A 14,680-nucleotide genomic window follows, 5' to 3' on the forward strand; every position below is an offset into this window, starting at 1 on the left:
AATTAAAGGCACAGAAGCAGAAAAAAAATTGAATAAATTCTAGATATTGAAATTGTGGAACCAACCTTACCCCCCAAAACCCAGTATCAGCCTTCTCTTGGCTGCGAGCACTTTCCCCTCTGGTGTAGGTATGACTGCAGCCACCAGGTGCTGGTGGCTCCCCAGTCAGGCAGAGAGGGTGCTGTGACCCTTCTGAGGATGGGGAATCCTGCCCATATTGCTTCCTTGGCCACAGCCCCATGGGCCCAGAGCAGGTCATGGCGAGAAGTGGCAGAAAAGAGCCAGAGGGAGGGTGCTGGGGAGCCCACCCGCAGGGAGGCCGTCCCCAGCAGCGCCGGGGTGCAGCTGGGTGGTCTGGCCCAAAAGTACTGTTATTGAGGAAAGGGCATTGAAACCAACCCTGGGGAACACCACGGAGCTTTATTCATGATGCCAGCCCGCTGCTGGGAGCAGGAAGCCTTTGGCCCCTCCACCACCCCCCAGCCACATCCTGGCCAGATGGGGCAGGTCCATGCTGGGGCAGTGTGGAGGCAGCAGGCGGCCCCTCGGCATGACAGCCAACAGCAGCTCCGTCCAGCAGCAGCCCCATCACGGCAGCGCTCATGGGCAGGGCAGGGCCCCGGCACTCAGAGTCCAGAGGGGCTGGTGGGAATCAGGGCATCTGGGCGAGTTGGTGCCATCAGGGTGGCAAAGCCTTCCTTGCCTGCCCATCTCCTGGGGGAGACGTCTTCCTCCTGAGGGGCTACATTCTGGTGCTGCGGTCCACCTAAGGGGAGCAGATAGGGAGGGGTTGGTGTGGCTTGCCCTCTCCACCACCATGCTGGGGACAGCAGGGCTGGGTGCTCACCGAGGCCTGGTGCCGCTCCCTGCTGATGTGCACCACGGCATCATGCACCGAGGGGAAGAAGGAGTGCTTGGTGATGGCTGAACTGAAGAAGTTGCCCTGCTCCAGCTGGGCCAGGACAGATACTGTGTGGAGGGATAAGTATCTAAAGTGATGGCACCTAGCTGAGCCCCCTGCCACCCACCCGGAGCAGCCTCCTCCCGCCTCCTGTGTTGTGGGGGACACCAGGGTCACCACCAGGGACCCAGCTTCGAGGCTCAAATTGGATCCTCAGATTGGATTGGACAACCTGCAGCACCCGTTCCCTGGGGAAACCCTGGGATGGGAGCACCATGGAGGGACCCCCCAGGCTATCAGCTGTGTGCCAAAGGGCTGGCCATGCCCGGCCAGGGCTCATGACTCTGCAGATCCCCCTCACCCGGGCAGCTGGCAATGAAGACGTCCACTTCTATCTCACGGAAATCCCTGAAGATCTGCAAACGGGAAAAAACATTTTACCCAGGAAAATAAATGGGCAGCAGCCATCGGGGCACCCCAAAGGGCCCCAGAGACACTATCAGTGAGGCTGCTGTCCTGCCTGCTCCCCAGCCCCTTACATTCTTCAGGATCTTGATGGAGACGGTGTCCACAAAGTTGACGGGGCTGAAGTCCAAGATAACAGCGTAGAAGCTGGGCTGGGGCAGCCCTAGGCTGTGCAGGGTGGGCTCTGAGGGTGCACTGCTCTCTCCCGCACTCAACTCAATCACTGCTAGGCCTGGACCGTCCCCTGCATTCTGGGGAAGGGAAGGAGACCTGGTGTTATTGCTCCAGGGATGGCAGCACCCTGGTCATGGCAGTGTTCCCCTGGGCTCACCTTGGTGAGGCTCTTTGGCTGTATGAGGGCACAGGAAGTGGGTGGCCCCAGGAGAGGGTGTCCCTCTCACATCTTCACCAACTTTTGGGCTCTTTTCAGATGTGTCAAAATCCACCCCTCTCCCCAGCACTACTCTGCAGAGCTGGGCTCATTAGCTGGCACCAGGCCACCCTTTGCCCTTGCTCTTAATTCTGATTAACTTGCAAAAGGTTAATGACTTGGCAGCTCCAACACATAATCATTAACAGCCCAGCTTTCCTACCAACCTTGGGTGGTGTGACTCAGATCAGCCCCAGTGCCTTTCTCACCCATTGGCCCTAAAGGGAACTGGGGACTGTGTGGGCCACCAGGCCCATCCAGCGCACTGACAGAAGCGTCAGAGCCAGGGAGGGAAGAGGTGCAGGATGTCACTGGAGGGGTGGTCCCCTGCATCAAGGAAGCACCTTTTTCTTCTTTGCCTTTTCCTTCTCCAGTTTCTTCTGCTGTTTCTTCAGCTTCTTGAGGGCCTTCTTCTTCTTCTCAATCAGGCGGTCCACATCAATGCCGCTCTGCAAAGCAATGTGGCCCTGTGTCCCCAGCTGCCCCAACACCACTCTGTTGCTGGCAGGCAGGAGATATAGGAAGCACTCTGAGGCTGGTGGCTCTCCTACCTTTTTCTTCAGGGCCTCGGCATACATCTCCACATTGGCAAAATAGATGGTCGAGGAAGAGCGGAAGATCTTCACACCAGGGACCTCCTGCGCCTGGGGGCAGATGGGGAGGGTGCTACCCCAGGGATGGAGCCACCTGTTCCCCTCCCCTCCCCACCACCAAAATGCCCCCAGCCCCTCTTTCCAGTGAGCCACTACTGGAGATGCTTTGAACTGCCCCCCATCGCAGGCAGCTCTTCCCCCACCCCTGGTGCTGTTACCATCTCGTATTCCACCACATCCCTGTAGACATCGGTGTCAGAGATGCGCCCCAGGATGGAGTAGTGTGGGCTGCAGGGAGGAGAGCAAGGGGCTGAGGTCACCACAGGCTCCTCCTGTCCTTGGGATGTGGCACCGGCCCCAGCCCCGGGGTACTCACAGCTGGGTACGGAAGATGACCGTGAGCAACCCAAATGCCACCGAGGCCGCCAGGCCGATGTCCAAGTTCAGCAGGAGGGTGGCTATGAATGTCACAACCCAGACCAGCTGGAGAGGGGACACAGTCAGCTGCAGCACAGCCTCTCCACTGGCACCCACAAGCCTCAGGGAGGGTGGAGAAATCCTCTCCAGGAACAGGAGCACAGCCCCAGGGCTGGCCAGCACCTTACCAGGTCCACCTTGTTGGACTTCCAGAGAGTGCTGAGGTCCTTGAACTGCTTGAACATGCCCTTGAGGTTGACAATGATGATGGCAGCTAAGATGGCCTAGGAGAGAAATCTCTACAGCTATGAGGAAGCTGAGGGCAAATCTCTTTGCTGTTCCCCTACCATATCACCACACTATGGGACAGGCACAGGTGTGGGATGTGACACTGAGGCTGTGGGACTGGATGTACCTTGGGCAGGTCCCGGAAGAGTTCTCCAATCTTCAGAATGGTCACCAGGATGACCAGGGATGCGATGACACCAGCTACCTGCGCAGAAGGAGAGCGGGAGGCCAGGGGTGAGTCCCCACTGCTTGCTGTGCTTCCTGCCCCCGGTTCAGCCCCGGAGATGGAGGCAGCACTGCCCAGACCTACCTGGCTGTTGCACCCTGTGCTCTCCTGTACCAGGCTCCTCGACATGGAGCAGCTGATGGCAAAACACTGGAAGAAGCCTCCTAGGAAGTTGCAGAGGCCCAGTGCAATCAGCTCCTGCAGGGACAGAGCAGTGGCAGGGGAGCACCATGCTTTCATCTGGCTGCAAGAAGGGCAAGATTAGCTTTCACCAAGGGTGGGGGCCCTGTGCCTCAGAGCATCACCTGGTTGCTGTCCACTTTGTAGCCATGTTTCAGGGCAAAGATTTTGCCCAGGGAGATGCAGATGGCGTAGCCTACCACAGCAATGGCAAAGGCATTGCCTACCACCTGCCCAAAGTAGCTCATGTTAGGGACCACAGGTGGCTTCAACCTACATTCAAGACAGAGATGGGGCTCAAACAGGGGTGCTGTGGGCAGCACGGTGCCCTGGCACAGCCCCCTTCACCGTCAGGCCCTGCTCACCCGCTGGGGATGTTGCCCACCACAGAGATGCCAAACTTGTCTTTCAGGTTGACCCCATAGGAGATGCCGGTGGAAACGATGATCTGGGGGAGAATGACTGCAGTGAGGCAGGGTCTTCCTGCACAGGGACTGTGGTGGAGGAACACATGCCCTGGAGCTGCACTTGCCAAGTAACCCAATCCCACTGCTCCCCACCCTGAAGGGGACAGGGATACACCAAGGATTCCTGGATGCATCCCCACAGGAGGCTGGGGCAGCTCTGGGTACCGTGATAAGCTCGATGGGGATGGGCATGGGCAATTTGGCAGCAAACTTGTGGTTGAGCTCCTTCACAATCAAGATGGCCACCATGGCAATGATAGCAGTCACCAGGGTGCCCACATTGGTGTCTGGCAGCTTCTTGCAGAGATCGATGACAGTCTAGAAAACACAGGAGGAGAGAATGTGCTCAGGAAAGCAGATGCGTCCCCAGTAGATTTTTGGAGGCCTCTATGTGCCCCACAGTGAGCACCAGGGGTCCTTGGGTGCCAGCAAGCCCCCACTCACCACAAACAGCGAGAGCGGCCCTGAGTGCTCGCCTTGGGAGACTCCAAAAACATTTTTGAGCTGGGAGATGAGCACGTGCACAGAGGCAGCAGTGGTGTAGCCACGCACCAGCGGGTCTGAGAGGTAGGTCACCACAAATCCAAACTGCAGGAGGCCCAGGGCCACCTGGAAGAACAGATGGCAGAAATAACTCACAGGTTAAGGTCTCCTGTTCTCTGCTAGACTAGGCTGGGACCACCTTACCTGGAAGATACCTGTCAGGACAGTGATGGTGGCCACCAGCTCCACCCTGGCAGCGTCGCGCAATTCCTCATTGACTGTTGCATTGCTGCCATTGACAGACTCCAGGAAGTTCTCGCTGGGCATCAGGGAGTCTGTCAAGCTCCCGATCATGACAGAGATGACGGCAAAGGGACCTGAGAACAGGCAGAGTGTGGGCAGGGAGCCCAGTGTGGGCACCAGGACCTCTCTGAGAGGACCTCCTAAGGGGTCATCTCCTCTCTCCTTAGGCCAGGCTTAAAGCACACACACTATACTTTGGCTCTGGCTTGGCCAACCCCCTTCTTGGTGGAGCAAAGAAAAAGCAAGAAAGATTCCCCCAGCTGTTGATGTGGTAATGCAGTACCATGGACCTCCTTGCTCCCTCCCCACCATTGCTGTGCAAGCACATGGTCCCTCAGCTCACCCACAGAGTTGTGCCTTGACGTTCCGAAGAAGAAGTAGAGGAATACGGGGTAAAAGGAGGAGTAGAGACCCGTGACCGGCGGCAGCCCAGCCAGCAGCGCATAGGCAAGCCCTAGAAGGGAGAAATGTCACCAATGGCCAACCCCTGACCACCCCACCTGCAGGGGGCCCCTGGTAGCCGGGGCATGGCATCACTCACCCTGGGGCAGGTGCATGATGCCCACACTGAAGCCCGAAACAATGTCCCCCAGGAGCCAGTCCTTGATGGGGTAGCGGGGCAGCCAGCGCAGGAATGGCAGGAACCGGAACAGCAGGGACTTGGCAGCAGAGCCCGAACATCTGGTGGGGAGGGAGCAGGAGCTGAAGTTGAGCACGAGTGCAGGGGGCTTGGGGACATCAGTGAGCGTGGATGAGGCCCCATGGGAGGCAATGGGACCTGTGGAACCATCAGCTCCATCCACTGGAGCCTGGTGTCCTCAGCAGGGCAGGAGGAAGGGCAGGAGGCAGGGAACAGTGTCTCAAAGATCACTGGCTGGTTTTAATAAATAGGAGGAAGCAGAGCACGCACCTGACTGGTGGCTCCAGGCAGGAGGACAGAGTGGGGACATGGGTATCTGGGCAAAGGGAAATGAACCCCCAGGTCTGCAGCTCCGTGTGGTGGTGGGGCTGGGGTGCAGAATGGGGCAAGGTGGGGCACACCTTTGTGTGGGGCAAGGTCCAGGCTGGCCACATGGTCTTACCTGGTCTTGTGGAGACAGCCACGCAGAGAGGGTTTGGTGGGAGGTTTCCTCTGTGCCACCTCCTCCAGTTCAGCCTCACTCAGCACCTCACGGGGCGCTCTGTGGCTCAGGGCCATCTCTGCTGCCATGGCCACCTGGCTCTCTGGAACGCCAGTCCACTGCAAGGACACAAGGGACAGCTCAGCTGCATTCCCACGGCCAGAGGCAGCCAGCATCCCACCCACCCTGAAGCCCCTCCTCCAGCTCCACTTGGCTACAGAACCATCCCATCCTGTCCAGGTGGGCAGGAATGGCCCTGAGGAAAGGCACTAGCCGAGTTTTGGGAGTCCTGAAGCAACAGCACTGGCTCAAAACGGAGAGCAGTAGGCAGTCAGCAGGTGGGCAGGGAAGGCTCGGCAATCAGTGCTGCCCACTCCTGCCCCACAGCAGCCCCATCCACCCCATCCACTGAAATGCACGAGTGGGGTCTGCCAGCAGAGCTGCCTCGGCGGGGCTCCCTCTCCACCTGCCCATGCAGGACCCACCTCGGTGCCAACCACCTTCCCCTCCGTGTACTGCAGCAAGGCAGGGCAGTGGGCCAGCACAGCTGCTGAGCAGAGCCCCATCCATCCCACAGCCCCATCTGCAGACTTTGTCCTTTCCCTTTACACATGAGGGAAGCAGGAATGTGAAACCCCGGCAAATGTCACGGCTCACCATCCCTCCAACAGTGCCCTCCCTTGACCCCTGCAGTGCAGGGATGAGCCTGTGAGCAGAGGAGCTGGGCTGAGGTCTCACCCTTCACAGAGCTGGGATGGTGGGTCTGAGGAATCCCTGTACAAATCTACAGTTTGTACTTGCACAGGGATCACTCTAAGAGCTGCACCATCATGCTGGGCCCACCCAGCTGGTGGCCTGATCAGTCTTAAGGTGTTCATCCATTTGCAGCTGGACCCACAATCCCCTCCCTGAGTGCCTGGGGCTGTGCCAGCCTGAGTCCCTGTGTTACCCCCAGCCCTCCTACCTGCTGTGCTCAAATTGGTCAGGAGCCACCAGTCAGGTGCGTGCTCTGCTTCTTCCTATTTATTAAAACCAGCCAGTGATCTTTGAGACACTGTTCCCTGCCTCCTGCCCTTCCTCCTGCCCTGCCGAGAAGCTGCCCCGCTTCCCAGCCCCATGGTTGCAGAGCACCCACCATGCTCCCCTTGGTGCCCTGGTGTGCTGGCTTCCCCAGCTGTAGCACACCCAGCACTGTTACCACTGTGCCCAGAGCCATCCCGTTCTGGGGACTGTCTACTACAGTCTCAGCTCCTGGTCTCCAGCTACATCCAGGATGCTGCCATGCCTGACCACCCACGTCATGTGCAAGGCAGGGAGCTTCTTGCCACTGGGCACAACCTGGTGCCAACCTCCTGCCAAGAGCTGCCTCCCCAGGGCACTGCTGTGCCCCTGTGGCTCCCACAGATGTCCACTCCCCAGCCCATGCCCTGGAGCAGGAGTTGTGACCAGGACAAGAAGGGTTACCCGCAGCCTCTGGTCATGGCATCCAGGGTATTTTCCCCAGACCCTTGCTTACCTGCTGGAAACAGGTGTGCTATGCTCTGTGGACTACCCTGGTCTCACACAATTCGCACAGACCCAGCCGTTATCTTGTTCCAAAGGTCCCCCGCGGGCGCTATAGTCCCACTGAACCCATCACACCTCCCTGGGCTGTATCACAACCTAGAGTTGGTTGCAGGGAATTTCTGAGTCACATTTGGCCCAGGCCCATGGGGATACGACAGCGGAACTCCAGGCTCAAATTTCTGACTGTTAGTAAGGTGTGCACAAAGGCAGTGGGCAGGGCCAGGCATTAGACAATCCTGGGTTCCCTGGATGGTGGGATGGGGCTGAGAAGCAGCAGGAACGGTGACATCCAGGACCACAATCTCCAGAGTTGGAGCAACTTGTCTCCATCCCTGGTGCCTTGTGGGGACAGCCTGTGGCCACCTTGGCTCTCTCTGTGGTGAGCACAACCCAAGTCCCACAGCTTTCAGTGAGGCTGAGCCTCTTCCCTCAACCCATCCGTGGCCCTCCCTGTCCACCCTCATGTCCATCAGCTGTCAGGTAAAGGCATGTCCAACAGAGGCACCCACATATGACTGCTGCCTCGTTTATCCACTCCCCATCATTTATTCACTCCCCCAGCACGGAATGAGGGGCCATCACAGGGCTCCTGCTCCAAAGCAGATAACACCCCATGTCATTTATTGCCTCTTTATCACTGCTCCCTGTCCCCGCCCATGCCATTCCTTCCCTCACTCCAGCCTCCAGCCCCGCACGTGCACCCCAGGCTGGTCACTCTGCCTGTGGCACCTCCTCGCCACTCCAGCCCCCACAACAGCTCTCCCTGGCCCTCACCCCCCAGCCAGCCTCTGGAAGGGCTGCAGGACAGGACCACAGCTCCTGGCACTGACAGTGCAACTCCTGAAGGCTGCCCTGAACTCACTCCCAGCAGCTCAGGTGACAGAGCTCTTAAGGGACAAAGGGATGACAATTGATGGTGACCTTTGCTCAGGGCGCTGTGGATCAATGCTGCCCTTTGCTCACCTGCTATTTCCTCTTCAACAAGAGGGGAGGGACGGAGGGCACCAGGATCACGCTCAGCCTTCTCTCCCCACACTTCCTTCTCCTTGCTGGCAGCTAGCTTGACCCTGCTGAGGTCACGCAGCCTTTGGAAAATGGATCTTCTTCCCTTAGCCTAGGTCAGGCTGGCGGTGCTGGCAGCTGCCAGGAACGAACCCCACAGCTCACCACGGCCACTGTGGCATTGCAGCTCTGCCAGCCAGGCCTGGAGCCACCGCACACCACCACAGCCAATCCCATCTCTGGGTGAAGCAGCCTGGACACAGCCCAGTTCAATCACCTCACCTGAAGTCCCCGTCCCCTGGTCACCTTGCCTCAGGCCACAGTGACTCCCAGGTAGCCTAGGAACTGGCTGTGAGCTCCTGCCCAAGCCCCCTCCCAACATCACCTCGAGCTCAGGTGCTGCATCCATAGCCCCAGCCATGAATCCCCAGCAGAGGGAGAGACAGCACAGAGGCCAACACCATTTTATAGACTTTTATTTCCAAATCTGGCGCTTCCATTATACACTTTTACACAGCCAAAGGGGGGTGTGGGCATCTCCCCACTCCCTGCCAACAGAGTCAGGAGACAGAGAGAGGAAAAAAAAACCCAACCAAATCCCCCAAAGGAAAAAATCCAAACTCAAGGAGGATGCTCCCTAGAGCCCAGGTCACAGCACTACAATCAGGGACCAAGCTGCAGACTGGTCTGCAAGAAGCAGATTTCTGCTTCTTGACTGGCCCAGCTCCACAGGGATGGCCACCAGCTCTGCAGGGATGGCCACCGTCTCTGCTGCTCTCTTCTTTTTGGCACTTGACACTTGCTCTCCATTTGGCAGCAGCACAAAGAGCCCTTGTGCCCAACTTGGCAGAAACATGGGCCCTACAGCGCAGCAGGGACAGGATCCCAGGACTCTGGTGCTGGCACTGCACAGCCGGAGAGAAACTTGTAAACGAGCTTGTTTCCAAAGGCAAAGATGGGCAGCATGGAGGTGCCTGGCTGCTCCCAGCATGTGGGGCCAGCAGGCTTTCCCTCTGCACACTGGTCCCAAATGGCATGTAAACATGTCAGCAGGCCTTTCTCTCATCCTTGGGAAAAGGATGACAGTGAGCCTGCCTCATCAGGGCTGTGCTGGGGAGCCAGGGCACCCCCAGTCACCAGCCCTTCTGTTCCCTCCATACTCTCCCCACTGACTCGGGGAGACAGCCAAGAGGCCTTGGTCTCCCTAGAGGCATGAGGACAGCAGCATGGGTCCTCTCCTGTAAACATGTCAGGCTGGGCTACAGTAAGATGCCACGGCAGTGTGGTAGTAAGGCAGTAAAGAGCACATGGTCATGCAGCCCTGAGAGCACCTGGGGGGTGAAAAAGGGAACATGCTGGCCCTGCTGAGCCGAATGCCCTGGCCTGAGGCTGAGGTAGGCACAGAGGAGTGCCATCTCACAGCACAGCCAGGGGTAAGGCCCCAGACCATTTGGGTAGCCTGAATTTCTAGAGAGGGCAAAGTGCTGTTTATCTCCATCTCCCAAAATTCAGGCCACTCTGAGCTGGAGTCCTTTGCTACTCAGCAGAGAGCAGGTGTATACAGAGCTCCCAGGAAACCAGCTATATACAACTCTTGAGGGCAATGCTGGACCCTAAAACTGGAGCCACATGATGCTCCTGTGGATGTTAGTCCTCTGCAGAGTGAGGACTGGCTCTGGGAAAAGCCAAGCTTGCTGCTAAGCAGGGCAAGGGTCATCCAGCTCCTTTACCAGACCCACAAACCAACAGAAGTTTGTTCTGTAACATGCAGGTTAAAGAGCACAACACCCAGTGGGTAAAAACACAGTGCTCACTTGCTGAGCCAAGGAAACCAGCGCTGACGAGAGTGGGACCATCCTGGTACAGGACAGGACTGCACAGCAGAGCTTGTCTCCTTCCCAGCAGGTTCCTAGTGCCGAATTTGCTGCCCCGTTCACACGTGCTCTCGCTGGCACACAGCCCCAGCTCACAGACGGGGCAGCCCCAAGGGGTGGTCCCATGACAGGGCAGAGGGAGGCCTGGCTGCAGGGGGCTGAGGGACACCAGGCAGGAAGAGACAGAGTTTGGAGCTGCACAGTGGGAGGGCAGGGGGGGCAACAGGGCCAGCTGCCCTGCAGGGGGGATGGGACAAAGCAGTGCCAGCAAAGCCTTAAGGACTGCCTGGCACTGTTTCTCCAGTCCACTGGGATTATGGTTCTAGTAGCCCCAGGGAAACTGGCATGGGGCTGTTGGTGAAACAAATGCTCCAGGTCCTGGGAACATACCATCCGTAAAAATAACCATAGAAATTTCTCTTCTCTCTGATTACAAAGATACAAAAGGATAGAAAACCCTCCCTGCCCCCATATCCTAGGCTCCATTTCTGTCCCTCTGCCACTGCCCACCCTTCACACACACACAGGCACACCCCACACACAAAGAGCTCGCAGAGAAAGAGCTTGGCCCCAATGGGTTGGAGATGCCACCCTTGCCCAGTACTACCTGTCACACCAGGCAGGTGATGGAGAGCACAGTGGCAGCTGAGAGCCTGGAGGCTCCTGACAGTGGGTGGTGTGGGCTGCTGGCCCCTGAGCCCACAGGGCAGGGGAAAGCAGGGTTGGTTTTGGGCCTCTGGCAACCATCAGTTCTGGCCCCTGCTCCATGGGGATACCAAACCTCAGCTGGCAGTGCCTGGTGAAGAGCCCTGCTTCTTCCATCTCTTTTGTGATCAGATTTGGCCCCTCAGGAATGGCCGTCGTTTCTCATTATTCTTCTCAGAGGAAAGAAAAACAGTGTTAAGCCATGGCATCTCTCCTGGGGTCCAGCACCCTTTCCCACTATGCCTGATGAGGACAGGGCAGAAAACCTCTCCTGTGCCAGGGCAGGAACAACTGTCTCCGAGTCCCTGAGATGAGGGAAGAGGGAAGGAGGGAAGGAGGGATGGGGTGGGGTAGGGTGGGGTGGGGTGGGAGCAGTACCAGCAGGGAGCAGAGCTAGAAAGAAAAAGTGACATACTGGAACGGGATGCCTGGGGAGAAATGTGGCTGGGGAAGGCAGGGCTTCCCTAGGACTTGGGCTCCCTCCTCTCCAGCCAGCCTGGCCCTTGCATACATCCGTTGGGACTTAGAGCCAGCACTGACCAAGGGATCAGCCCGGAGGCCAGCCTAGCTGCACAGAGCATCTTCCCTGAGTACCCACAGGCCACAAGCAAGGGCCATCAACTCTTGGGCAGAGAGGACAGACTCACATACACAGAGGCTTTTGCTTGTGCTGCGGTACAAGCATCTGGAGCTGTCACACCTGAGGCTTCTCCCTGCCCAGTCACTCTTCAGTCCAGGAGACACCTGCCACTCACCCAGGGAGCTCACCCTTACTCAGCCCTCTCCCTCCAAACTAAACACCTTTGGGAAGAAGCCAGGCAGGTGGACAATGCACAAGATCAGCTGAACAAGACCCAGCTGAGGAAGGAAGGAAACTACTTACTCTGAGTCTGGTGACAGCTCTGAAATGCTGTGGGAGGTGACAGAATGAGGTGTTGAGGGACACACTGCAGAGGGCGTTGAGGTCTGCATGGCGGAGGGGGTGGCGGTGGTCTGGGGGCCTGAAGGTGTGCTGGAAGATTGCACCGAGGACAGGACGGAGGAGTTAAAAGAAGCAAGGATGGAAGAAAGGATATCTAACTGTTCAGTGGAAGGATGTCGGCTGGGAATGGCCTCCAGGTTCTCCCTAGAATGCTGTCTCCTTGACAGCGGTTCTAGGCTTTCCCTAGACAGCTGCCTCCGAGGGAGACTCCCCAGGTTGTCCTGCGAGGGCTGCCTGCTAGGCACTGTGTCCAGAGGCTCTCTGGAATTAGATCTTCTGGACAAAAAGTCCAGCTGCTCCCTTGAAGCTTGTCTAGCTGATGCTAGCAGATCCCTTGAAGGCTGTTTTCTAGAAAGCAAATCCAATTGCTCTCGAGAAGTATCGCGACTTGGCAACATGTCTATTTGGTCTCTGGACACTTGCCTACTTGGCAATGTGTTTAGCCACTCTCTAGAGACTTCTCTTACTGGCCCACAGTCTAGCTGCTCTCTTGACCCAAATCTGCAGGGTAAAGTGTCAAGGCAGTCTCTGGAGCCCTGCCTCCGGGGCAGTGTGTTCCCATGATCTCTCTGACTGGGCCTAGCAGCAAGTAGATCCAAGTTTTCCCTAGATGCATGTCTGCTTGGAATACTTTCCAGGTGTTCAGTAGATCCATGCCTGCTGAGGATAGTGTCCAGCTCCTCTCTGGACCCATGCCGACTGGGCACAGCTTCCAAGCACTCTCCTGAGTTGTGCCTGCTCAGCTGCTCCCGGGACATCTGTCTCCTCATCAGCATGTCAAGCTGCTCCCGGGATGAGTATCGGCTGGCTGGCTGTGACAGACTGCCGGCCCCAGAGTAGATCCTGCCATAGGAGGCAGCGGGGACAGCCCTGTGACCCAGCGTGGATGTCTTGTACCACGTCAGCTCGTTGGTCATCCTGCCAACGGATGGCAAGCCCTGGAGAGTTGGAGGGTACTGGAGGCGGTTCTTCAAAATCCCTGCACCGGACAGAAAGAGAAGTCAAATATTTGCACAACAGCAAGAAGAGCAGGAAAACCAGGGAGACATCTCCCCAAGGGCATGGCCACACAGATCTGATGCTGAGCTTTCAGTGTCACGTCAACCTGAGACAGGCAAGGTCACCCTTGCCCACTTGCTCCAGATTGTTACCTTTTCTCTGCCGTTGGGTCTGGGTGAGGGAGTTCTCATCCCCACTGGTCAAAGCCAGGTCTGGCTGATTATTGTTGGCTGCATCCTTATTGATGTCAAATCCCAGCTTCCGCTCAGAGCCCCACTTCTGCAGGGAGCAGGGATGAACCTCGCACTCGCCCAGAGCCGGCCAATACGACATGAGGTCATTGCCATCCACATCTGATGAAGGACACAGCAAATCAGGCCCCAGAGAAGAGGGAGAGAATATCTCCATGAGCAGCAATTGAGCCATCACAAGACAGGCATGGCCTGACCCCCAGGGAGCTGAGCTCATTCTTTTCCCTGCCAGAGGCCCGGGACTTGCCTTTGGGAGTGGTGTTGGCAGGGTTAGTGAGGAGGCGTTCGCTGTGTGCCGCCCGCTTGAGCTGGCGCTGGAAGCGGCCCCGCAGGCGAACGTTCTCCTCGCTCTCTGAGGACGGGATGGAGAGGCTGCGCTCTTCATCCAGAGACAGGTCACTGTCCGAGTCCGAGTCCTGGTCTTTAGGAACATGGTGTGTCAGGGAGACATTTGGAATGAAGGTGGGAGAGGTTCCTGCTGATGGCACCAGGAAGGCAGAACCACCCCAGGGTGACCACGCTTGTGAGTGTGCCTTACCCTTTGCTGCCCCTCCCTCAGCAGCAGCCTGCGCCAGCTCCCTCGGCCCTATCACCAGGTATTTGTGAGAAGAGCCCCACTCCATCTCATTGCACCTTCCTGTAAGGCAGCTGCAAATAGCACTAAGACCCCCTCCGCCTCTCTTCCAGGTTGAGTAAACCCACGTCCCTTAGCCTTTGCTTGCCTGTCCCACACGCCAGCCCCAGCTGGTCTAGCTCCAGTGAGTCAAATGTCTGTGCTGTACTGGAGAGCCCAGTGTCCCCAGAGATCCCACAACAGCCCATGTCCCCTCTGTTTCCTCCCCCATTTCTACCCCCTTGGGGACCAGCTATGCCCTTTGCCATCTGTCCAGGAGGAAGCTGTGCTAAATGACACAATGGCTGCCTCTCTCTCCTATCTACCATGTGTTTGGAAGTCGCAGCTGAACATGGGGTCCAAGATGTAACCATACAGCCAGAGCCTGCACCAGGCTATCTCAGGAACAGGGCTGAGCCTTACCTCCCCCAGCATCACGGTGGAACATTGCCATGTCAATGTCCGTGGGGCCGGCGTGAGCCAACAGGCTGTGATCCAGGGCTGAGCCCTGACGTACTGCTACGTTGTCTCTGAAAGAGAGGAGGCTCAAACTGTCACAGTGGCAGGAGCCTCTGGCTCTGCCCAGGCACTGCTGGCCCCCAGAACCCTGGCTGCTCCCTACCTGAGGTAAGCTCGCTGGCTGGAGTGGGTGCGGGCAGAGCGCACGCTGCTCACTGAGGACACCGTGGAGGCCCCCAGGGTGATGCGGATGAGCCCGCTCTCCTCAAACAGTGCTGTGTTGTTGTAGGCGTTGGGGCCCTGGGGAGGAGGAGAGGGCATGTGCCCTGTTAAGGAGCTGCCATGGCAGGCCAGG

General features: G+C 57.7%; 2 protein-coding genes across 3 annotated transcripts in view; both read right to left on the reverse strand.

Annotated features, from left to right (window-relative positions):
- Positions 1-423: 423 nt before the first annotated feature.
- On the reverse strand, positions 424-5,963 carry SLC26A6 (solute carrier family 26 member 6). The gene is made up of 19 exons (XM_053953585.1): positions 5,836-5,963; positions 5,295-5,434; positions 5,097-5,207; positions 4,655-4,827; positions 4,412-4,576; positions 4,133-4,285; positions 3,866-3,948; positions 3,626-3,773; positions 3,405-3,518; positions 3,222-3,299; positions 2,995-3,090; positions 2,766-2,872; positions 2,608-2,677; positions 2,348-2,440; positions 2,141-2,245; positions 1,441-1,617; positions 1,263-1,317; positions 848-969; positions 424-766 (listed from the first exon to the last, which is right to left on the reverse strand). Exons 1-19 carry the CDS (start codon positions 5,961-5,963, stop codon positions 743-745), a joined length of 2,142 nt encoding a protein of 713 aa, XP_053809560.1. The 3' UTR covers positions 424-742.
- Positions 5,964-8,901: 2,938 nt separating this feature from the next.
- CELSR3 (cadherin EGF LAG seven-pass G-type receptor 3) overlaps positions 8,902-14,680 on the reverse strand; it is a 31,291-nt gene continuing 25,512 nt past the window's right edge. For both annotated transcript variants that reach the window (XM_053953583.1, XM_053953582.1), the window contains 6 exons: positions 14,489-14,625; positions 14,290-14,396; positions 13,501-13,674; positions 13,155-13,355; positions 11,905-12,982; positions 8,902-11,191 (listed from right to left, as the gene is read on the reverse strand). In XM_053953583.1, the coding sequence (XP_053809558.1) occupies positions 11,164-11,191; positions 11,905-12,982; positions 13,155-13,355; positions 13,501-13,674; positions 14,290-14,396; positions 14,489-14,625 (1,725 nt within the window). In that variant the 3' untranslated portion in view covers positions 8,902-11,163. The remainder of the gene's footprint in view (positions 11,192-11,904; positions 12,983-13,154; positions 13,356-13,500; positions 13,675-14,289; positions 14,397-14,488; positions 14,626-14,680) is intronic.

This window comes from Vidua chalybeata, chromosome 12 (assembly GCF_026979565.1).
Source record: "Vidua chalybeata isolate OUT-0048 chromosome 12, bVidCha1 merged haplotype, whole genome shotgun sequence".
Lineage (NCBI taxonomy): Eukaryota > Metazoa > Chordata > Aves > Passeriformes > Viduidae > Vidua > Vidua chalybeata.